Source organism: Prionailurus bengalensis, chromosome D4 (genome assembly GCF_016509475.1).
Source record: "Prionailurus bengalensis isolate Pbe53 chromosome D4, Fcat_Pben_1.1_paternal_pri, whole genome shotgun sequence".
Classification (NCBI taxonomy): Eukaryota; Metazoa; Chordata; class Mammalia; order Carnivora; family Felidae; genus Prionailurus; species Prionailurus bengalensis.
In genome coordinates this window covers 80,598,716-80,619,247 of record NC_057359.1, presented here as the reverse complement: position 1 = coordinate 80,619,247, position 20,532 = coordinate 80,598,716, and the positions used below count along the sequence as shown (strand labels likewise).

Sequence of the window (20,532 nt, the reverse complement as noted above, 5' to 3'; positions counted from 1 at the left end):
GAGCCAGGGACTTGGTCCCAAGCCTTGACCCCTGTCTGAGCTCACAGGGTGGTAGGGGGTACCCTGGGCCCCACTCCTCCCGGACACTCCCACTCTCTGGCATCCAAAGAGACAGGAAGGAGGAGGCAAAAAACAGACAGGCCTTTGTGAGAAGACACAATTGGCTCCTGCTGCTTCGTGCCGGAGCCCCAGGCACTGACACGGAAAGGGTCCCTCCGTGACCCAGGAGCCTGCTCCATTGCTACGTCTCAAGCCCTATGTCCCAGCACCCTGTACACCATATTCTCTGTGCCCCATACCAGACCTGTGGTCCTCATACCTTGTCCTGCGTGCGCCCCCTGATGCGCGTTCCATGCGCTGCGTCCCATGTCACTTACACCTTACATCATGCTCCATACACCAGGTCACACAGTTGTCTGATGCCCTCTGCTCTACATACCAGCTTTCGAAACACCAGGTCCTGTCCCTTGAAAGTGTGTGCCACAAACCTTGCTCTAAGTCCGTGAAAGGTGTCCCCCACTCCGCGATTCCCATCTCTAGTGTAATGATTAAGGAGGCCAGACTCCCAGCCCTTCCGACTGTTGCCTATTTGACTGAGAGAAGTTACCTCCATAGTCGGTGCCTCGGCAACTTTGGCTATGAAATAAAAATGATACGAACGCTCACCTAGTAAGAGTTGTGGCGGGCGTGAAAAGAGATCATGCATTTAAAATGCTAAGCCCAGCACGTGGCACAAAGTGAGTCAATACAATGTTTGTGAACATTGTTATAAGCACACCCAGGTACCTGTACTGCCCCCTGTATACTGCGTGCCAGGCTCCCACATGCCTGGCTCACACGATGCATCAGACATTCCACCACATTAGCGAAATTCAAACAATAAGCTACAAGAAGGATAGGATTATCCCCTCTCCTGTGGAGGAGACATCCAAGGCTCAGAGAGGGGCAGTAATCTGCATGAGGTCACATAGCTAGAAAGAGTGAACCTGGAGGGGCACACACGTCTGGGCACTCAAAGGGACAGAAAGTAGATCAGTGGTGGGCTAGTGGGGTGGGTGTGGAGACAGGCATCACTTAGGGATGATCAGGGGTGATGAAAATACTGTCCAACTGCATTGTGGTGATGGTGACAGAGCTCTGTAAATTTACTACAACTCACTGAATTCATTAGAACAGGTGAGTTATGTGTTTGTAAATTACTTTGACAACTTGCAGGAATTATACTTCCAAAAAGCTGCTGCTGCTGCTGCTGCTGCTGCTGTTGTTGTTATTGTTGTTCTTTTTAAAGCTCATGCACTTCCTATGCACCATTCTGCCAAAACGTGCAGCAAAAAAGTGAGTACAGACGGTCACAGAGGCTAAGCAACCTCTCTGAGGCCCAGCCGGGAATAGCCTTGAACGGGGAGGTTCCCAAACACCTCTGCAGCCCAGGTGTGCAGCAGAATCCCTTAGGGAGCTCCAGAACCCGTGGATTCCCAGGCCCCACGCCCAGCCTCTGGGTGTGTAGGTCAGGGTGGGGCCCAGGCACCTGGGATTCTGAGACTTAGCCTGGACTGGGAGCCACTCATCAAAGCCCAGCATCTTCTTTCACAGGCGGGAGAGGGGACTTGTCAGACCCAGTCAATCAAGCAGTGGGGAAGCCAGCGCTGAAATTGGGGCCCCCTTCCCTGTCCTTTGTCTGTTTCCCTCCTCCTCCCTGGCCCTCAGCCTCCTGGTGACTCAGGGGTCTGAGTCATCCTGTGGCACCACAGAGGAAACTTCTTAGGAAAAACAATCCCCAAACAAAGCCTCCCCTGATCTGCGGAACAGAATAAGCCCAGGAGGCTAAGAGAGGGAGGAGAGAAGAACACAGGGTAGAGGTAGAGACCAGGACCCCAGAAAGACTTGGTCTCTCCTACTGGCCACTGATTTCTGTGGGACCCTACAGAAGGCACTTCCCTGCTCTGAGCCTCAGTTTCCCCACCTGGAAATAGCACCTACTATTGCACGTAGAAGCTTATTATGGACCCCACAACATGATAAGTTTTTGTAAGCTTTTTCTTATGTAATGCTTCCCCAAAACCCATGGCTAGCATCATGCCCATTTTACAGGCAGGGAAACTAAGGCTCAGAGGGGCTCAGTCCCAGGTCACACAGTTAGGAAGTACAGGGCAGGGTCTGGATCTAGGGTTATCTAACTCTGAAGTCTTGCTCTCACTCCTACACCCCTGTAAAGCATACCTCCTGCATGTGTTGGCATGCAGTTCACATCTCAACAAAAATAAGGTGAAAGGCCATGGTAGGTTCTCAGCTACAAACGCGTCTCACCTTTCTGTGTCAGGCCTTGTTTCAGGACCTCCCGCCCCGTGGGGAGCACACAGGAACTTGGGTAGTCACTCAAATGGCTCTGGGCAGTGGGAGCACAAGGCAGGGAGCACCCAGGGCCTAACCAGACAAGGAGGAGGAACGTTTGTGCAGAGCCTTGAAGAATGAAGGGAGGTTTGTCTCTGGGAGCTGGGAACCACCAGGCAAGTCAGGAGGAGGGAACAGCAAAGGCAAAGGCTGGGAGGTGTGACCCACACAGAGCAAGGCAAACACTCAAGGGGCATGGCTGGGGAAAGGGCCCGAGTGCCAGGAGTCCTGGCCTGCTCCCAGGCAGGAGGGAGAACAGGATCAGAGCTGGTGTCATCTCTGCAGAGGGCCTGGCTGGCCACTGACACGGGGGGTCAGGAGTAGGACTTCCCCTGAGGCCTACCTGGAGCCCCTCCTCTGAGCAGGCTTCGGGGACCACCCCAGATCCCTTGCCACTCACCCATGGGTCAGAGTCTCCCCCAAGGGCCTCTTCCTCGGCCATCGCCGGGCCGGGCAGAGGGTAGGCGAGCCTCTCCCGACCACATCGACCTAATCGCGCAGGCCTATAAATAGGACCCCGTGGCTTAGTCTGAAATAGCTGTGCCAGGCCCAACTCCACAGGCATCACATGGGCACACACAGTTCCGGAAATGGTCCTTGACACATTGGCACATTAAAACCCAAAACTTCCTCAGGAAACCATTGTTTCATGCTTTAATTCACTTTCTTAAACAAGAGGCAGTGGGTCAGGGAGAAGAGCCCACCCAACTCCTGCTGATTCCTGGCAGTGGCCCTTGTGACCCCTTCTCTGCTCCCTACTCTGGGGACCCTGAGCAAGCCACTACCTCTCTCTGGGCCTCAATTTCCCCAAACGTAACTAGGGTGGTTGGATGATTTTCTTAGGGCCCTTCTAGTCAGGATACTCCCTGGAAATATCTGGGAGACCCCCTACCCACCCAAATGCCCATCCCATTGTTGCCTCTTCTCCAGTTGACTTGGGAATTTTTTTCAATGATCAGCATTTTAAAAAAAAGGAGAATTGCAAAAGGGAGAAATGAACAGGTCTTTGCCCTGTCACTGAAAGGCTGGGTGACCTTAGATGAGTCACTATCTCTCTCTGGGCCCCAAATTCCTCAGCCATAAGATAAAGATGCTGGTGGGATGATTACAGATTTGTGGCCACACAGGACCCCCCAAGGGGCAGATTACAACATGGATGGGGCTGTTCTCAACCGACGGGGAAGTAAAGATAACAGAGGCTGGTCAGCGTGCACCAGGCATATGCTTGGAACTTTACTCCCCACTCGGTTAATCCTCAACAACCCCCTTTCCCCATCTCACAGAGGAGTAAACTGAGGCTGAGGGATTAAGAGATGTGACTAGCAAGTCGGGGCCAGAGTGATGTTTCAGGCTCAGACCCGTTGCCTCTGGAGCCCAGGATGTAACCACACTCGGTGCTGCAGTGAGATGGGTGCCGGCGGCTCAGGAGTGCCGACCAACGGGGACATAACCCAACAAAGGCAGGGGACAAAGAGGGGAAGAGCGTTTTACTGTGGGAGTGACAAGGCTTTGCCCAGTGACACTCATTCTCTCCGACCAGTTTACGATGTTGCCCCTCCCGTCTGCCCTCCTCCCCACCTCTCGCCTGCTCTCAAATCCCAATGTTCAAATCACTCCTCAGCTCAAAACCTGTCCACGTCTCCCTGGCATCCAGGGGACGGAGACCCTGCACCTCCGGCCACTCCCCACCTCAGCCCCACATTCCTGCTTTAGCTACACGGCTCACTAGTCCCTACGCACAGTGGCTCCAGGTGGCCGTTGCCCACGCGACTCCCTTGCCCAGAATGTCCAAGTGCCCCCTCAGCCCGGTGCCTGGCACAGAGTAGGAGAAGCCCTCTCTGGCTCCTGGAGGCCCTGGCATTTCTCCCAGTGCACTCCGGGCCTCAGCCGCCGCAAATCTGGGTCTCCAAGTGCAGGGTGGGGTCCGATTCACCTCCCCTCTGCAGCACAGAAGCTCAGCAAGGGTTGGCTGGGTAAATGAAAAGTTGCAAAGAGCAGAGAGAATGCTGAAAAGGGCACATTTCCCAGGACAGACCAACACCAAGCCTCAAAGCCTTGACTGAGGCACAGGGTCAGGACACCACGCTGTGGAAGAGACAAAAATTACACCCTCAGGACGCATCAGAGTGGGAACTGGAGCCAGCTCTTTCGAGGGCTCCTTCTAATCATGCAATCTGGGCAGGTCCTCTCTCCTGCTTTAAAACTTTCAGTGGCGCCCCAGCGGTTTAGGATAAAGTCCAAACTCTGGCCCTTGAGGGCCTGCATGCCCAGATGCTGCCTGGCCTCCAGTTCCTTCTGCAGCCAGGCTTTCTTCCAGTTCCTCAACGACTCCACATGCAAACGCTGTCCCTCTGCCTGGGGGCTCCCTCCCCTGCTCACGCAGCCACCTGCGGCTCCCTGTCCAGGTCTGGGCTTTCTCGGGGAGGCCTCAGTCATGTGTCCGGACAAAATGCCACCACGCCCACCAACTCCATGCGCTCTCATAACCCCTGTCACTTCCTCCTCAGCTGAAGAAAGGCTGGATCTGTTACGTGTATACCGGCTGACTATCAGACCCAAGACGGTACGGCCCATGAGGGATGGGAAAATCTTGTTCTTTGCTGATTCTCCAACACCAGTTCCGGGCCAAGCATCTGTCGACGCACACACGGTTGAATGAATGAGTGAATGAACAAATGAACCTATATGCGTAACTCAAGACCAGAAGGTGGTTAGAATCCGGGTGAACATTGGATGCAGAAAACTGGGCCCCAACTAAGAAGATCAGAGAAGTAGGGAGATAAACTGAGTGGGGCAGCCTCCCAGGAGCAACAAGCAGGGAGTGCTTCCAGAAGAAGGTAACCAGAGAGGTGGTACGGGGAGACCTGAAGAAGTGCCACCAGATTTTGACAAGTAGGGGGTCACTGGGGCCACCCTGGCTGAACCAGAGTTCAGCGGAGGGGGGCATGAGGCGGGGGCACACTGCCAGGGGACAGCAGTGAAGGGGGCAGGCTAGCAAAGCTTTTAGTTAACAGGTACGCAGCTGGGCCTGAGCCGTTCTGGCCCTGCACGGTCTGCAGAAGTGGGGAGAGCAGGAGACAGGTCCCTCTGTCACTGTTGCCAAAGGCACTGGCATGGCCTAACACTCTTTGTGGTGACAGATCACTTGGGGCAATTCAGTTTTGGGAGCTGTCAGGCCTCAGTTTCAAAAGCAGAAGCATCAGAACCAAGACAGGCCCCAGATCCCTCCTTTCTGGGCAGCCTCAGGGCTGGCCCTTCGTCTGCAGAACCCTTAACGTGCAGCTGAAGTGAGCCAAGTCCCATCTCTGGGCCTAGTGGGCCTTCTAGCAATCCCAGGCTTCGTGGACAAAGCATCCAGGAGACCATCAAAAGGCAGTTGTATCTAAGCTCTGGGAAAGAGGAATAGCAGTGACGACTGTCCCTGCCCCCCCCCCCCACAAAGCCAGCTGGGTCACAGCAGATGAGTAAACCCTGGAGTCATTCAGCCCCTTCTCCTTTTGGCCACCAAGGGTGATGTCATGAGCTGGAGGGGTGTTTTCCAGGCTCTCCAGACGGTTGCTATTGGAAATTCACCTCTGCTGCCGCATTGGAAGCTGGGCTTTCCCCCTAGCCGTGATCCTTCCCATTTCACAGTTCACAAAGCTCGTTAGTATCTATAAGCTTCTACAGTCCTCATGACAACCTTGTTAGGTGGGTGGGTGGGAGACCAATACACCCATTTTATGGGGGGAGAAATGGAGGCCCAAGCTGGGTCATGAAGTGGGTCTGTTGCTTCCAGCCCAAAACTCTGCATGGCAGCCTCCTGGGGCGGGGGGGGGGGGGGGGGGGGGGTGGGGAGGGAGTCAGTGAATCTGATAGTCAGGTGGGCCCCACCCTGCCAGCTGTCCCAGGTGGGGATGACTCATCCACCTGCCCTGTGACTCACACAGCTTGCGTCCGCCTCTTACGGTCAACAAGCTGGAGGCTTGGCAGCCACGCCCCCGCATGTTCTCACCTCTCCAAAGCCTCCTGGGAGAATTCCTGTACCTCCAGGGAATCCACCCTCTCACGGAAGAGCTGACAGAGGCCCTGAGAGGGAAAGCGACTTTCCTCCAGCCACACTGTGAGAAGTAGCACAGCCGGGATAGGGCCCAGGCACCCCGGCGCCCAGCCCAGCCCTTCCTTGTCTCTTCCCCACAGGATCCCGCCCTCGCCGGTGAGGAGCAAATGAGGCAATGGGCAGAAATGTGCTCCGAGCTTTACCAGAGAAACCTCAGGGACTCCCTTTGAATCCACTGCGGTGAGCAGCGGCTGCTTCCACTGTCCCCTCCAGACTCCCCTGGGCAGCCAGAGCTGGGCTTAGGAGGAGTCAGGGGTGTCTGCACTGCTGTACCTACCTTGCAGGGCTGTGAGGGGGAAGACGGCTGCTCCCGGCAGAGGTGCTGGGACCACGGCAGAAGCACTGATGTACAAGGGGGGTTATCAGCACGACCTGTAAACAAGGGGCCAAGAATCTCAAGGTCAGGTGCTCCAGGTCATCTGGTCAAAGCCACATCTGATACTTCTACTCATCCCCAGAACCCCCCCCCCACAATCACACAGCCCCTGCTTGCACAGCTCAAGCAACGGGGAACTCACTTCCTGCCAAGGCCGTAAGACCATCTGTTGAAGAGTTTGGCTGGTTGAAAGAACTGTTGTTAGAATGAGCTAAAGTCTCTCTCCCTATGGCTTTGACCTGCTGGTCCGAGCTCTATCTGCTCGGATTACCCAGAAGAGGTCTGTCACCCTGTTTCCCAATGGCTCCTTAGAGACAAAGACAGTGATCTTGGGCCCCCCAGGTCTTATACAAGTTGCATACCCCCTTTCCTCCAGCTTTTCCTGAGATGAGGTGTCTGGTTCCCTCTCTCCTCACCTTCCCCAGTCAGCTCCAAATGAACCTTGTGCCTACTGCCAGCACAAGACCCAGAATTTGACATTCAGGCAAGCTCTCTCCAGGGCAGGGCAAGCAGACTCTCACCTCCATCATTCCAGATATCATGCCTCTGTTCATCCAACCTAAAATGCCATCTACATGTAGGCAAACCCCAGGGCATGTCTGAATTCTGCTTAGGGTCAATGTCAGAGCTGTGGTTCAGGATTCTGGAGTTAGACAAAATGACCCCTCATTTAACTAACTGTGTAACTTGATCAGGTTACTTCACCCTGAGTCTCAGATTTCTTCTCTGTAAAAAGAAGGATTAGGTCAGAACTTATTCCATAGGCTATCATAAGGATTAAATGAGATAGAATACGTCAAGGGTTTTGTACGGTACATAGGTTTACTCTGATACTTAATTAAATCCCTGAGCCTTTTTTTAGAAATTATATTTTTCTCATTCTGTACTTGTGCAACTTGGGAACCCAAGCTGTTTACGTGGTCTACTATTGTAAGACCATATTATCATTATCTGGCAATAGGTCTTTCTCTCCTACCAGGCTGTGAGCCCTGCCAGACAGCTTGGCCTTTGAAGCCCCGCACATGAGCTGGCAAACAGCAAAAGCAGTGAGTATATGTGCTAGAAGACTGAACAAAGGACCAGCCAAGATTGGCCCCACAGTGGATGGTGCAGCCCAGCCCTTTGGGCCCCCGCCTTTCAGGGACAAACTGGATCTTCACCCTTCCCCAACGCCCCAGAGCCCCAGGCATCTACATTCAGGGGGGCAGCTAAGCAACCTGGCTCCCGCCTGCCCTGGAAAATTTCTCTGCCCAAACCAGCTGCTCCAAGCCAAGGACAGAGTCCAAGATCCCAAATGCAGTGGGGCGCCCTACAGGCTCCAGGGATTAAGACACAAATGAGCCCTGTTCTCAGCTGACGGCCAACGGCCCAGGCATTCCTGGTGTATTTCTGCATTGTGAGCGGCAGACATAAGCAAGGCAGGGCATCCGAAAAAGAGGCTGGGTGCTTCTCGGGGCCCCACAGTGTCACCTCTGTGGCCTTCCTCAGAGAGTTCCACCTGAAGGTGCCTGGTTCCATCCACATGGAGCGATCAAAGCAGAGGTGGGTTGGGCTGTGTTCCTGCAAATGACTACTGACCTCTCACTTCCTGTTCATTCTGTGTGAGGATAAGCCTTCGAAATCCGCGCCCCCTTTTCTTCTACACACCTCCAGATCACACCCTCACCCTCACTGGTGGCGCTACGTTTGTTCCTGAATGTAACTTGCTCCTCCCCCTAGTGCTCCCCATCTCAGCAATAGCACCACCATCCACCATCCACATGCTGGGCCAGGCCAGACCCCAGGGCAGCACCCTCCTCAACCTCCCCTGCTCCGGCACTCATGCCTCCCACACCACCTCGCCCGGCCCTGTCCTGCCGGCTCTACTCAGATGCATCGTCTTGTCCCCACCCCCACCGCCAACGTCCTGGCCCAGGCGCCACAACCACTCTCTCATCTGGGTGACTACAGTGCTTGCTTCCCGACCGGTCCCCCCACCTCCTCTCTCCCCTATGGTGCAAGCCCAGACCACACCACTCCTCTGCTCAGACTCTTCCATGGTTCTCTTAGAGCCCCCCGCCCCCGCCCAGATCAAGTCCAAGATCCTCAGCGAACTTTTCAACGCCCTTCATGATCTGTCGCTGTCAGTCCCCTGAGCTTCAGCCTCTTTAGTTCCTGTCTTCCACCCACACCCCTCCAAGCTCCAGCCAGGCAAAGCCACACTCTGCCCCGAGTCCTCTTGTAATCTTCACACAGAGTCTCCTCTGTTCTAGAACCCTCTTCCATCCCTGTTCGTCACTTCTCCTTCCGCTCATGATCAAGCCCAGCTTTCCTCCAGGAAGTCTGCTGTAACCTCCCCTCCCCCGTGAGGGTGAGCTCCTTGGAGCTCCCACAGGCCTCTACTCTTCCTTGTCACACTATTATTACTTACCGTCCCTTTCCAAGTCAGCCTTCCCCGTTAGACTAAGATCTGCTCCCATGGATCCGAGTACCTAGCCTAAGGCCGAGGCCACCATAGCTCAAGAGTCACCGAAGGAAGAAGCTATGTGCATATACACATGTGTGCACACGTGCGTAGACATATACTCATGCACATGCACACGTTCACAGATGCTGAGAGTACAGGTGCTGCCATCTATGGGCAAAAAGAGCATTACACTCTTTCCCAGGCTGGGGACACTGGGAGCCCCAGGGTTGCAAATTTGGCTGGGTTTAGAATTAACTCCAGCGAGCTCCAAGTTAGACTATTTTCCATTCTGGACCTTAAGGCTGCAGCAACTTAAAAACAAGGTCCACAAACCACTGACTCTAGTCCACCGCCCACATGCTCCAGAGGGAGCCATAAAGAGAGATGTTTCTTTCCAGCACTCACCATCCCAGCCTGGGGCCCTGGGGGCGCCTGGGCTCGATTATATCTCAGAGAGGGAGAAGGCACAGAAGGTTAGAACTGCCCACCCCAGGAAAGGCTGACCTTCGTGTAGACAGTTCACTATTAGTGAAATTGTAAGTCACCAGGAAGCCCATTTGTCTAAGGTGGCTAAAGAGGAGCTTTCGGCCCTGGGGGTGGGGTTTGGGGGGGGCAGGGGGGAGCTGAAGCCAGAGGTGTTTTTCTCCTAAAAGACTGCTCCCGGCATATTGGGAGGACTGTTTCAGATTTGGTGGGAGAAACATGATATCTGTCTAGTAATCCCAGAAGGGTTCAAATGGCCACCCCAATGACAACAGTTATTTTCCGTGCACCTACCAAGTATCAGACTCTTTACATACATTCATGTCTCATCCCCATGATACTCGGCCAGGCAGGTATCATGGTTCCTATTTTGTGAAGGAAGGATACAAGCTCAGAGAGGTGAAACCATGGGCTGAGGGTCACACAAGATGTCTGTGCAGTTCCCACAAAGTCAGGCTGCCTCCAGGCATCTTGGTCTTGTTAAATTTCAAGCATTAAGGCTTGGCCTCATGCATACAAAAAATATATATATATATAAAGCTTTGGTTACTCTAGATCAGGGGTTAGCAAATTTTTACTGTAAATATGTTAGTAAATATGTTCCGCGTTGCAGGCCACATACCTTGTCTGTTGCATATTCTTCCTTGTTTGGTTTTAGGTTTGAGTTTTGTTTTGTTTTGTTTGGGTTTTCAGGGTGTCTTTTTTTTTTTTTAACAAACTTTTACAATGTAAAAACCATTCTTAGCTCAGAGGCATACAAAAACAGGCTGGGGCCTCCCAGAGGCTGTGGTTTGCAGCCTACAGACACGAAGAGAAGAATGTCTATAATCTTAAGTATAAAAACTTCTGCTGGAAATGTTTAAGACAAATGCTAGGTCCTTCAGCTGTGTTTCTCCTGGTTCAGATGGTTTCCTGCTGAGTCGCTCTTTCCTAAAGAAGGCCCCTACCTCGCTCTGCAATTAGGCAGCAAAATATGTCAAGGACTGTTCAGATTCTAGAAACTCATAGCTGTGGACTAAACCGTCTGGCTCCATGTTGGGAACAGAAGAGGGAGGCAAATACTATGGGTAGGAAGAATCTCAAAGATCTAGGCTCTAGTCTGGGCTCTTAATACGGGATTTAGAATCTTACTCCGCAAAGTGTTAACTCTGTAGCAACTTCTGCGCTACCTGGGATCCTACGAGAAACGCAGAGCCTCAGGCCCCACCCCAGACCTAACGAACCAGAATCTGCATTTTCACAAAATCCCCAGGTGATTCGTGTTCACAATAAGCTTGAGATCTGCTAGAACATCTTTCATGTCCACATACATTATTGTTAATACAACCTTTTCCTTGAGGAAAGAAAGGGTTTATTTTTTTTTTTTTAACGTTTATTTATTTTTGAGACAGAGAGAAACAGAGCATGAATGGGGAAGGGTCAGAGAGAGGGAGACACAGAATCCAAAACAGGCTCCAGGCTCTGAGCCGTCAGCCCAGAGCCCGACGCGGGGCTCGAACTCACGGACCGCGAGATCGTGACCTGAGCTGAAGTCGGCCGCTTAACCGACTGAGCCACCTCAGCGCCCCGAAAGAAAGGGTTTTAAGACATCTCTCTTCATGTCAGAGGATTAAGTCTCTGGCCTACCCTCTGCACCAGGGAGCTCAAAAAGCACCCTATTTGGGAAGCACAATCGACAGACCAAGACCTGCTATTGGGTCATGAAATCAAACCTTCAACTGGCAGAAAAGTAGAACCAGGAGAACCGGAGAAGGTGCCATTCTCCATTTCCACTGGGGGGAGACCAGTCAGAGAGGGAAATGACTTTCCCAAGAAGACACTGCCAAGGAAAACTAGGGGTCTGGCCATGGTCAGGTTGTTTAATCTTCCCAGGCATTGGGTTTAACAACTGAACTCATTTTGGCTGTGTGCTTTACGACAATCAATTTCTGTCTCTGGGGAGCATGGGTGGCTCAGTCGGTTAAGGGTCTGACTCTTGACTTCGGCTCAGGTCATGATGTCACCATTGGTGAAAACAAGCCCCACTCTGGGCTGACAGTGCGGAGCCTGCTTGGGATTCTCTCTCTCTCTCCCTCTCTCTCTGCCCCTCCCCTGCTTGCACACACACACTGTCTCTCTCTCTCTCTCTCAAAATAAATAAATAAACATTAAAAAAAATAATAATAATTAAATTTTTTTTTTTGCAAATCAAATACATTATTTCATTTCTTCAATCCCCCAGACTATTGGAATAACAGATTTTAAATAAACACGCATTTCTCTACTTAGGTAGAGACTACTCCTCAAACTCTTTTACAAATTAAATTTACAGTCCTTAATAACATGAGAAAATATGTCTGTCGCAATGCTGAAGAAAATAAAAGAAGTCAGAATAGAAAAATTATAAATGTGGTATGACCACCATTATGTAGGGGTAAAAAAAAAAAAGTGCTGAAAATATCGGGAAGGAAATGCCCCCAAATGTTAGCAGTGATTATCTCACATTGGCAGAATTATGGACAGTTCTTTTTTTTTTTATTTTATTTTCTAAATTTCCTATCATAAGTATTCATTATAATTAGAAAAAGAAGGGAGGGGAAGTCCTTGGAAGAAACACCCCGTTTCCTATGGGTATACCGCCCATCCCACTTCGCCACTCCCAAAAAGTTAACTAGTGTTTACTGTGTCCACTGAGGGCCCAGCCTTGCCGTGGCGCTTACAGTAAGGGTCGGACCCCACCCGGAAGGCTCACATATACCGTCTCTCCCATGCCTGGTAAATAAGCCAGACCCAGATGTTATCCTTGTAGAGGCGGGAAAGTAATAGCACTATTTGCTTAAGTGAATTTAGCAGAATAAATAAATCCACCCCCACTGGCGTGGCCCGTGAGAAGTTCAGCGAAGTTCCCGGAGAGAATCTATGACTGAAACCATTTCTGGAGCCCCCTGCGGAAGAGCCAGCGTCTGGGATGCTGTTATCCCTTAATCTGAGCATTGGGTGAAAGAGGTGTAGAGGGTCTCTCTGAGGCAGGACAGGAGGGACGAGGATGGGGAGGCCGGGAAGGAGGCTAGATGGCCACGTGGCCCCTGGGAGCTCACGTCTCCACACTTCACTTTCCTTATCTACAAAGTGGAGCCCATCATGACAACCCCAGGGCTATTGTGAGGCTCAAGGAAAAGAAGGTAAATCATTTCGTCTCTCTAGGCTGAGCCTCAGTTTCCACATCTGTGAAATGGAGTCAGTATCTCCTCCGCAATAGGGCTGTTAAAAGATTAAACAAGACAGTGAACACAGCAAGCATGTTCCATACGGTGGCCATGATTCTTATTGCTTGTAGAACAGGGAATAAGATACTTAAATGAATCTTAGGCCTCAACTTCCTTATCTGCAATATGGGGCAACCAATTCAGTCCGCGAAGACCAAATTCATGAACAGCTGGATCCCCAGCTAGCACTGGAGTAGGTTAAACATAATAGGCTATGGGATCACTTGGAGGTGCACGTTTGTGCACTGAGCACAAAGCCTTCTGACTCAGAGCCCATCAGAGCCAGGAAAGCTTGATGTTATCCTGCCCACCCCTCTAGCACAAGGTGGACACGGGGGCACGAGTCACTCAGTACTTTGCCAGTGACAAAACCAGGACCCAAGTCCGGGCCTTCTGCTGCCCAGCCTCGCTCACCACGCCTGCTGATTTTCTCTGCCCTGCCCTCAAATTGTTGATGTGGTCCTGGGCAGGACAGGGGAGAGCAGGCCTATGGTAGGGGAGCATGAGTGGGGGAAGGGGACAGGGAAGGGGAAGCCAGAGAGCAGCAGGAACCCAGCCTGCCTGTGGTCTACAAATTCACAAACCACATCAGGCTGAAATATGACACAAGCTCACTGAGTTGAAAGGGAGGAGGTATTTTTGTTTAACATACCCCAGCTGCCTAAACGCTGGTCTCTCCCTTTCCCTCCCCGCCAAAATGCATAATTCCTGGGATCTGCTGTTCCCTGCTTGCTTCTGCCAAAGGGGAGATGGCCCTGGCTGGGACCCCAACTCACGGAGTGACCTAGGACAAGTGATCTTGTGTTCTCTCAGAGCCTTGATTCCCTGAAACGGAAGGGAGACTGACCTATGCTCTGGAGTCCTGTTGATAGTACAGAAAAGAATGAATTTCCAAACAGTACCGGGAGGTTCTTCAGGCCTCTCTGCTGCAGGGCTGAGCGCCCCAAGCTGTGTGCACTGACCCAGATCCCTTGTCACAGCCACAGCGAAGCCCCCAGCAGTGCTCATAATGTCAGGACTACAAGGAAACTTCAGGATAACAATGAGTGCAGGGATTAAGAGCTCTGTAGTCACAACTCCAGAACCCTGGCTCCCATTATCTTTAACAACAAAACTCGAGACACACTTTTTAGGCTCGGGTACCTCATCTGTAAAAGGGGGAAACAGTAGTACCTAAGAGGAACAGTTGCGAGGAATCAAGGAAGTAATTAATGTTCCAGCGGCTGGTACACTAAAATGTGTATTATTATTATCATGCCAACCAATGCCACCTGCGCCCCCCCCCCCATTTTACAGATGAGGAAACTGAGGTCCAAAGAGCCAGGCGTTGCCACAGGTTACTCCGAAGAACCAAGGCTGCAGCTCCACTCCCAAGTCAATGCTTCTGACTTCTCTCGGTTTCTAATAAGCAAATATACACACTCAGAGGCTGTAGTTACAGACTGTAAAGTCTGCTTGAAGAAAACCAGAGATCAGTGCCTCAGCAAAGGAATACAGATCATGCAGACATCATCTCAGGGACCTACCTGGCAACTTCTCAAGAAAGACCCAAACTACACACAGGAGTAGGGAGAAGTGACCTAGTGCACCGGATGGCTGAAAAGTATAAAGGCGTCCGGTCAACAGCTCTTGCTCATAATAGCTTGGCAAAGTGCACGTGTGGCTGCCTCTGGGGAAAGAACGGGGGCTGGAGGGATGAAGCTTACACTATACTCTTCTCTATGTTTGAATCTTCAGTGCTATTTTTTTCTGCTTTAAAAATAATAAAATAGAAGAGAAACAACACTGCAAAAAAATAAATAATAATTTAGCAGCCTCATCCGGTAGCTATCAGCTTTCAGATGAAATTTAGAGAGGGTTCCAAGACCTTCAGCTGGGTTTCCAGAATCTGCAACTCTGATCTGTCATGGTGGCCACTGCTCTGGTTCAGACCTGCACTGTCTTTACCCTGGACCATGCAACAGCCTCTTCAGGCTCCCCCTGCGTCCAGTTTGCCCGTTCCAGTGCATCCCCTACATCAACGACCAGATCAGTGAGAGTTTTTATCAATTGCTGTGGTCGAAAACCTTTCTCAGCTCCTCATTGTCTTCAGGATAAAGTCAAAACCCTTAGTTTACAATCTTTATTTACAGTCTCAACCCCCACAGCTGCACCCTTCTATTCTAGCCATGGATGGCTCAAGAAACCTCAGTACCTTTGCACAAGCTATTCCTGTTTCTTAGAATGTCTTTTCCCTCGACTCCTTTAACTCCTGGGAACCTGTTACTGATTTCTGAGGCCTGGGTCGCCCAAACATTCTTAGTCGCCCCTTTATGGACTGAAATAACTCTCGGTATCACATGATTGTGTCAACCACTATGGATGAGAAGTATCTTGAGGACAGAGAGCTTTGTCCTCCTCGAGGGTCTTGGGCCTTCACAGGGCAAGGTATAGGACACAGGCCCAGAAAAGTGTTGAATTGAGGAAGGAGGGCAGGAAGGAAATGCCATGAGAGGCAAACCCCCCCTCCCCCCCCCAGCTCCCGGGAGCTGCCTGCTTTCCTAGGTTCGTGTTAGTTCGTAATAAAAAAAAAAAAACTATGGAAAATTCTGGAGTAAAGTTCCCTTCCCTGATTCACACGGAAACCTTCTTTGCTGCTGTGTAACTGCCCCCGGGTGCCAACCCAAGCTCCCCGGCTGTTTACAATTTTCCTGGCATTTATAAATAGCAAGGCCTCAGAAAGGAAAGTGGAATTTCAAGGGAGTTGGATGCTGCCTGTCCCCCCATCCCACCCTTCCTTCTCTCAGAGGCCCAAGCCTCTTCCCCTTAACATCCCTTAGAAACACCAACCAGCACCCCCAAGTGTAGGGATGGGGAGGGGAGAGGATGTCTTAATGAATGGAACACTCAAGAAAGAGTGAAAAGCTCCACCAGCTAGAAAGGACTCAGCTTAAAGGCCAACTGGAACTGGGTCCTAGCCCTGCCCTTTTGTCACCGTGTGACTGTGACCCCATCACAAACTTTCTGGGCCCTGCGGTTGTCTCAGCTGTGGAATGGGGTTGAGGCGACACTCCAGCAAGCTATGGTCACTGCAAAGGGGTGCAGCAAGAGGTCCCGGTGCCCTGGTCAGAAATGTGGTCCTGGGAGAACAGGACCTACAGGATTAAGTGTGTGAAAAGTCTCCAGGAGCCAAGCAAAACCACAGGCTCCTCCCCAGGGCCCCCACTTCCACAAAGCCGGAGTCACCCCTAGAACAGCCCTTGAATGCCTTTGGCTCTTTGGAGTTCTGGCTGTTTTAAAGATGCCCTCTCTGCTCTGTGGAAGGTATAAAGGTGGGATAAAGAGTGTATGCCTGGGCACATAGAGGGCCACAAAGGAAACCAATGGCCCCTCCCCACCCAAAGTCTCCCCCGTGCCTTCCAAAACTTGCCCTTGACAACCGCCCAGAGCAGCCGGCCTGCACTGGGCCAGGGGGACACTGCTGTGACCAGATTCTGGGTGGTGATCAGCCCCCAGAAGAGATGGGGACCCAGGGAGAAAGGGAGACTCCAATCACTGTCTTCAACTCTGAACGAAGTTTTCCGTGTGAGTCAGAGAAACCAGCGTACATTGCAGGGCCGAGGAGGACAAGGCACCGTCAGGTTAACAACTGCAAGCAGATTTCAGACGGCGAGTACAAGGAAGAAGTTTCTAACAGACCTGGGCCCAAAAAGAGGAAGGAGGCGGAGGGCTCCTCGTCGCCCGGGGAGAGCAGGCGAAGGCATTATTACCTTGGAGTCGAGGTTCCGCCGAGCACAGTCTCCGGCGGAGCCACCGCCCAAACCGCAGACGCGCGGCCACCTGCAAGCCCGGGTCGGATACACCGAGTGCCCGAGCGCCGGGGTGACCCCGAGCCCAGGTCCCTCACCCGCGGGGGCGGGGTCAAGGTTAGCTCAGGTGCTTGCAGCACAGCGGGGCCTGTAGGTGGAGGCCCGGCCCCCCTCCTCCCCGGCCCTAGCCCCCCTAATCCAACCAACCCTTCTTGGTTCCCTGGGAGACCAGCAGGGTGAGGGAGGAAGCCCTTCTCCAGCGATGCCCCGCTGCCGGGACGAGCTCCGACCTAGAGGGGAGCGAGAAGGACCCAGATGCCCGGGATCCCCAAGACGTCCGGGGCCGGGGCCGTGGCCGCCCCCCTCCCTTACCTGCTGCGGAGGCGCTGGCGACGACGGCTGCAGGGTCCAGCTGTGCTCAGCTGGTTCCGGGCGGCGGAGCGGGGGCTGTGCGCCCGTTCGGCCGCGGTGGGCAGGGCGCGGGCGGGAGCCGCCCTCGGGGCGGGGCGGCGGGGCCGGGGCGGGGTGGGGGGTGGGGGGGTGGGAGTGGGGGAGGAGCGCCGGCCCCCCCACGCAGGCAGCTGGGCGGACGGCGACTCCGGCTGCAGACTTGCGTTCGTCCCGGGCGGTCTGCACTACTTTGCCAAACCCCCTCGCTACATCCGCGCGAGGAAGACAACCGCACCCCGCCTTCCCGGGAATAAATGGAGTTTCGGGGCACCGCGGGGAGATCTCCAGGAGGTTGGGGGGCGTCGGGGGCGGGGGGAAGAGACCCAGAGTAGTAGCTCCTGGGCTGGGCTGGGGCCAAAGAGGCTGGGATGGGCGGCGCGCCTTGCTCAGCTGGGATCAACCGGGCAGATTTCAGCTTCTGGGAGTGCCGACTTCAGGAGGCAAAGCCCCCTGCAGGACAGCCTGAGATGGGCCACCAGCAAAAGAAGGGAGATGTGCAAGCAGCTGCTAGACCCACTGAAAGAAAGGAGAACGTTTCCCAACTTCATTCAGAATGAAAGAACAAGAAATGCCAAGTGCATCCCTGTCCTTCAAACAGAACCTTCAAAAAGAATCTTGAGGGCCTTTGGAATCATAAGGCCTTGTTTGGAACTGCCGACACTCAGCAGGCCTGTAACTTTGGGCAAGTGACAGCAACATTATTGAAGTGTCACTTCGTCCCTTGTGAAATGGATATAATGATTGCCTCCTCGTGGGGCTGTTGGGAAGACGCAGGGAAAGAAAGACTGAGCACAAGGGCAGGTACTGTGGCTTCTCCACAAATGGTCGTTCTTATCAGTGTGAGGGCAGACGTTCTTTTCCGTGAACGAGAACATCCTCGTTGTCAAAAAGATGAGTGCGAGGTCACTTTTGAAGAAATGTTAATGTTTTCTTCACCTCAGCAGCTTCTCAAGTGGATTTGAGAGACAGGCGTGTGTGATGGCACAGGGCACAGGGCGGCCTTCCCTTCCAACAGGCCCGCTGCGAACGTGGTTTCTCAGGCCTCTTGCCTGAGTTGCCCTGTGCCTCCAAGTGGGAGGACTCCCACACCAGGAAACCGGACCAGACGACTCAAGATGTCCATTGCCAGCCTGGGGGCTGGGGGCGGCCCCATGTTCAGCTGGGTCAAACCTCCCTCTGACACAAGGGAAAATGTACCAAGTCAGTACCTGCCAGGTTCTGAGGATCAGAGTAGGAAGAGCTGGTGTTTAAGTAGCAGAGAAGACAAGAACACCATACTCACTTCCTGGTGTGTGGTTTTTTTTGTTTTTTGTTTTTTTTTTTTTTTTTTTCTGTTTTTTTCCACGGAGTGGCAGCCAGGGAAGCCACAGGGCCTGGGGAATCCCGGCTCAGCTCTTCCTTCCCCACTCCCTTCTGCAACTCTAGTAATTACAGGAACCATTCCTTGAACACCTCAGGCCATGTTCTGGGCTTCCCTTGTGCTCCCGACTTTCATCCTCAGCTCCCCACCCACATCCCCCCCAGGTAGGTGTTACCTTGTCCGACTTTCAGATGAGGAGGCCCAGGCACGGGGAGGGTTAAGTAGCTCTCCCAAGTTCACACAAGTAACAACAGACACACCTGAGTCCTTGACCTCTCTCCTTTATCCAACGTCCTCTGTCATCTACTGCCACCTTTCCTGGCTAGGGAAACTCTACTCAGCTCCACTTTCTCTAAGGACTGAAGCAGGGTGCCCACCCCACAGAGAGGCTCACCCCCTCTCTCCGCCACTCTCTGCTTTTTTCAGAGGCTGCCCGTGGCCGCCTGTGCGCCGGCGGGGGGGGGGGGGGGGGGGGGGGGGGGAGAAAGGCAGAGACCCACAATTCAGCTCTGAGCTTTTTGATTATAATCCCTCTCATACACATGCCTTGGGTTTATCCAACATATCATTTTCAACCCTAGCAGCTTCTCTCCAGCAAAGAAAGGCAAACCTCTGAATCTGTGTCTCCATAGAACTGGAGAACATCAGATTGAGATGCAGGAAACATCTGGGAACATCTGGACCAGGCTCTCGCTTTAGAAATGGGGACACTGAGGCCAGTGGAGTACAGGCTTTCACACACAACCCTGTGATGGCTCCACTTACTGGAGAGACACGTGAGCATAAGCTGCTGCCAGAAAGAATTAAAAATAATGGTGATGAGGACAACGATGGTAACTTCTACTGGAGGGACAAGCAAGTTCCTAGTGCTTTGCTTTGCATACATCAACACGTGTGTTTCATAGCTGGGCAGGATAGATCTTGGCCTGACCTTTTAGTCAGGGCCAAGTTGGCCTCGCATGGGTGCTAAGAAGTCTCCTCTGTGTTGGTATCTTCTCATTTCTCTCTAGACTTCTGTTTGTACTCCTCTCCCCACTGGCTCCCCACCACCTACAGGCATCAGTAAGGCCTTTTCTGCCCTGGACCCTCACCTTCAGAGTGAATGGCTTCTCGTTCTTGACAATATGGACCCCCTCTCACGGTGGAAGTTGGATGTATCCTTTTGCCAGAAGACCTACCTCCCCCCACCCAGGAGTGAGGGTGGGGGAAACAAAGGCCACACACAGGCTACACGGTAATTTGGAGGTGTTGCTCCCCTTTGTGAGAATGCCTCTCCCCACCCACAGGAGTGGCCCTCCCTTGGCACCTGTGTTTGTACCATAAACCCCACCCCACCCCACACACAGTTGACTGTATTAGGAGTAGACACAAAAACCAAACAGGACTACCAGAATTTGGAATTAAAGTTTGGGTTATGATGATTATGTTTAATTAACTGGGCCTGTGGGAACCGGCCATCTCTGAAGGCCAAGACCACCATTTTGAGGGGACCATCTTCCACAGAGAAAGCCAGCGAGACCCTCACTAAATGGCTTGATGGATGTGGGTAAATCGGTGTGGAGAAACTCAGAGAGGAGAAGGCTAGGCTGGCTGGGGAAGACTTGGGGATCTACTGGGGCTCTTTTGGATACAGAGCTCTCCTGAAGCTGGCCTCAGAAAAATAAGTTATTAGGACAAGCATTTATTGAACACTGAATGCCTTACAGCAGGTTCCTAGAAGCAGAGCATAAGATCAGGATTTTGTGCAAAAGATTAATTGAAGAGATGCTCTTAGGTGATCCTGCAATGTCCCAAGGAGCCTTGGGACAGGGATGCAGCTGGGCCTTGGGGTCAGGCCAGATGCAGGCCCGAGTACAAAGGCTACCTGGAAAGGGCTTTGGCTCCATTGTCCATC

At 52.6% G+C, this 20,532-nt stretch overlaps 1 protein-coding gene across 3 annotated transcripts in view; it reads right to left on the bottom strand.

Annotated features, from left to right (window-relative positions):
• Positions 1–17,246, bottom strand: part of GSN (gelsolin) — a 54,024-nt gene extending 36,778 nt beyond the window's left edge. The window contains exons 1-2 of one of the 3 annotated variants that reach the window (XM_043566550.1): positions 17,201–17,246; positions 6,768–6,862 (exon numbers count right to left, since the gene is read on the bottom strand). Coding sequence is in view for 2 of the 3 variants with exons in the window: in XM_043566546.1 (XP_043422481.1) it covers positions 6,768–6,862; positions 7,388–7,463 (171 nt within the window). In the remaining variant the exon portion in view is untranslated. Of the gene's footprint in view, positions 1–2,791; positions 2,894–6,767; positions 6,863–7,387; positions 7,588–17,200 lie in introns of those variants that run through there. The other 2 variants (XM_043566546.1, XM_043566547.1) reach the window with 2 other exon arrangements.
• Between the last annotated feature and the right edge of the window lie 3,286 nt (positions 17,247–20,532).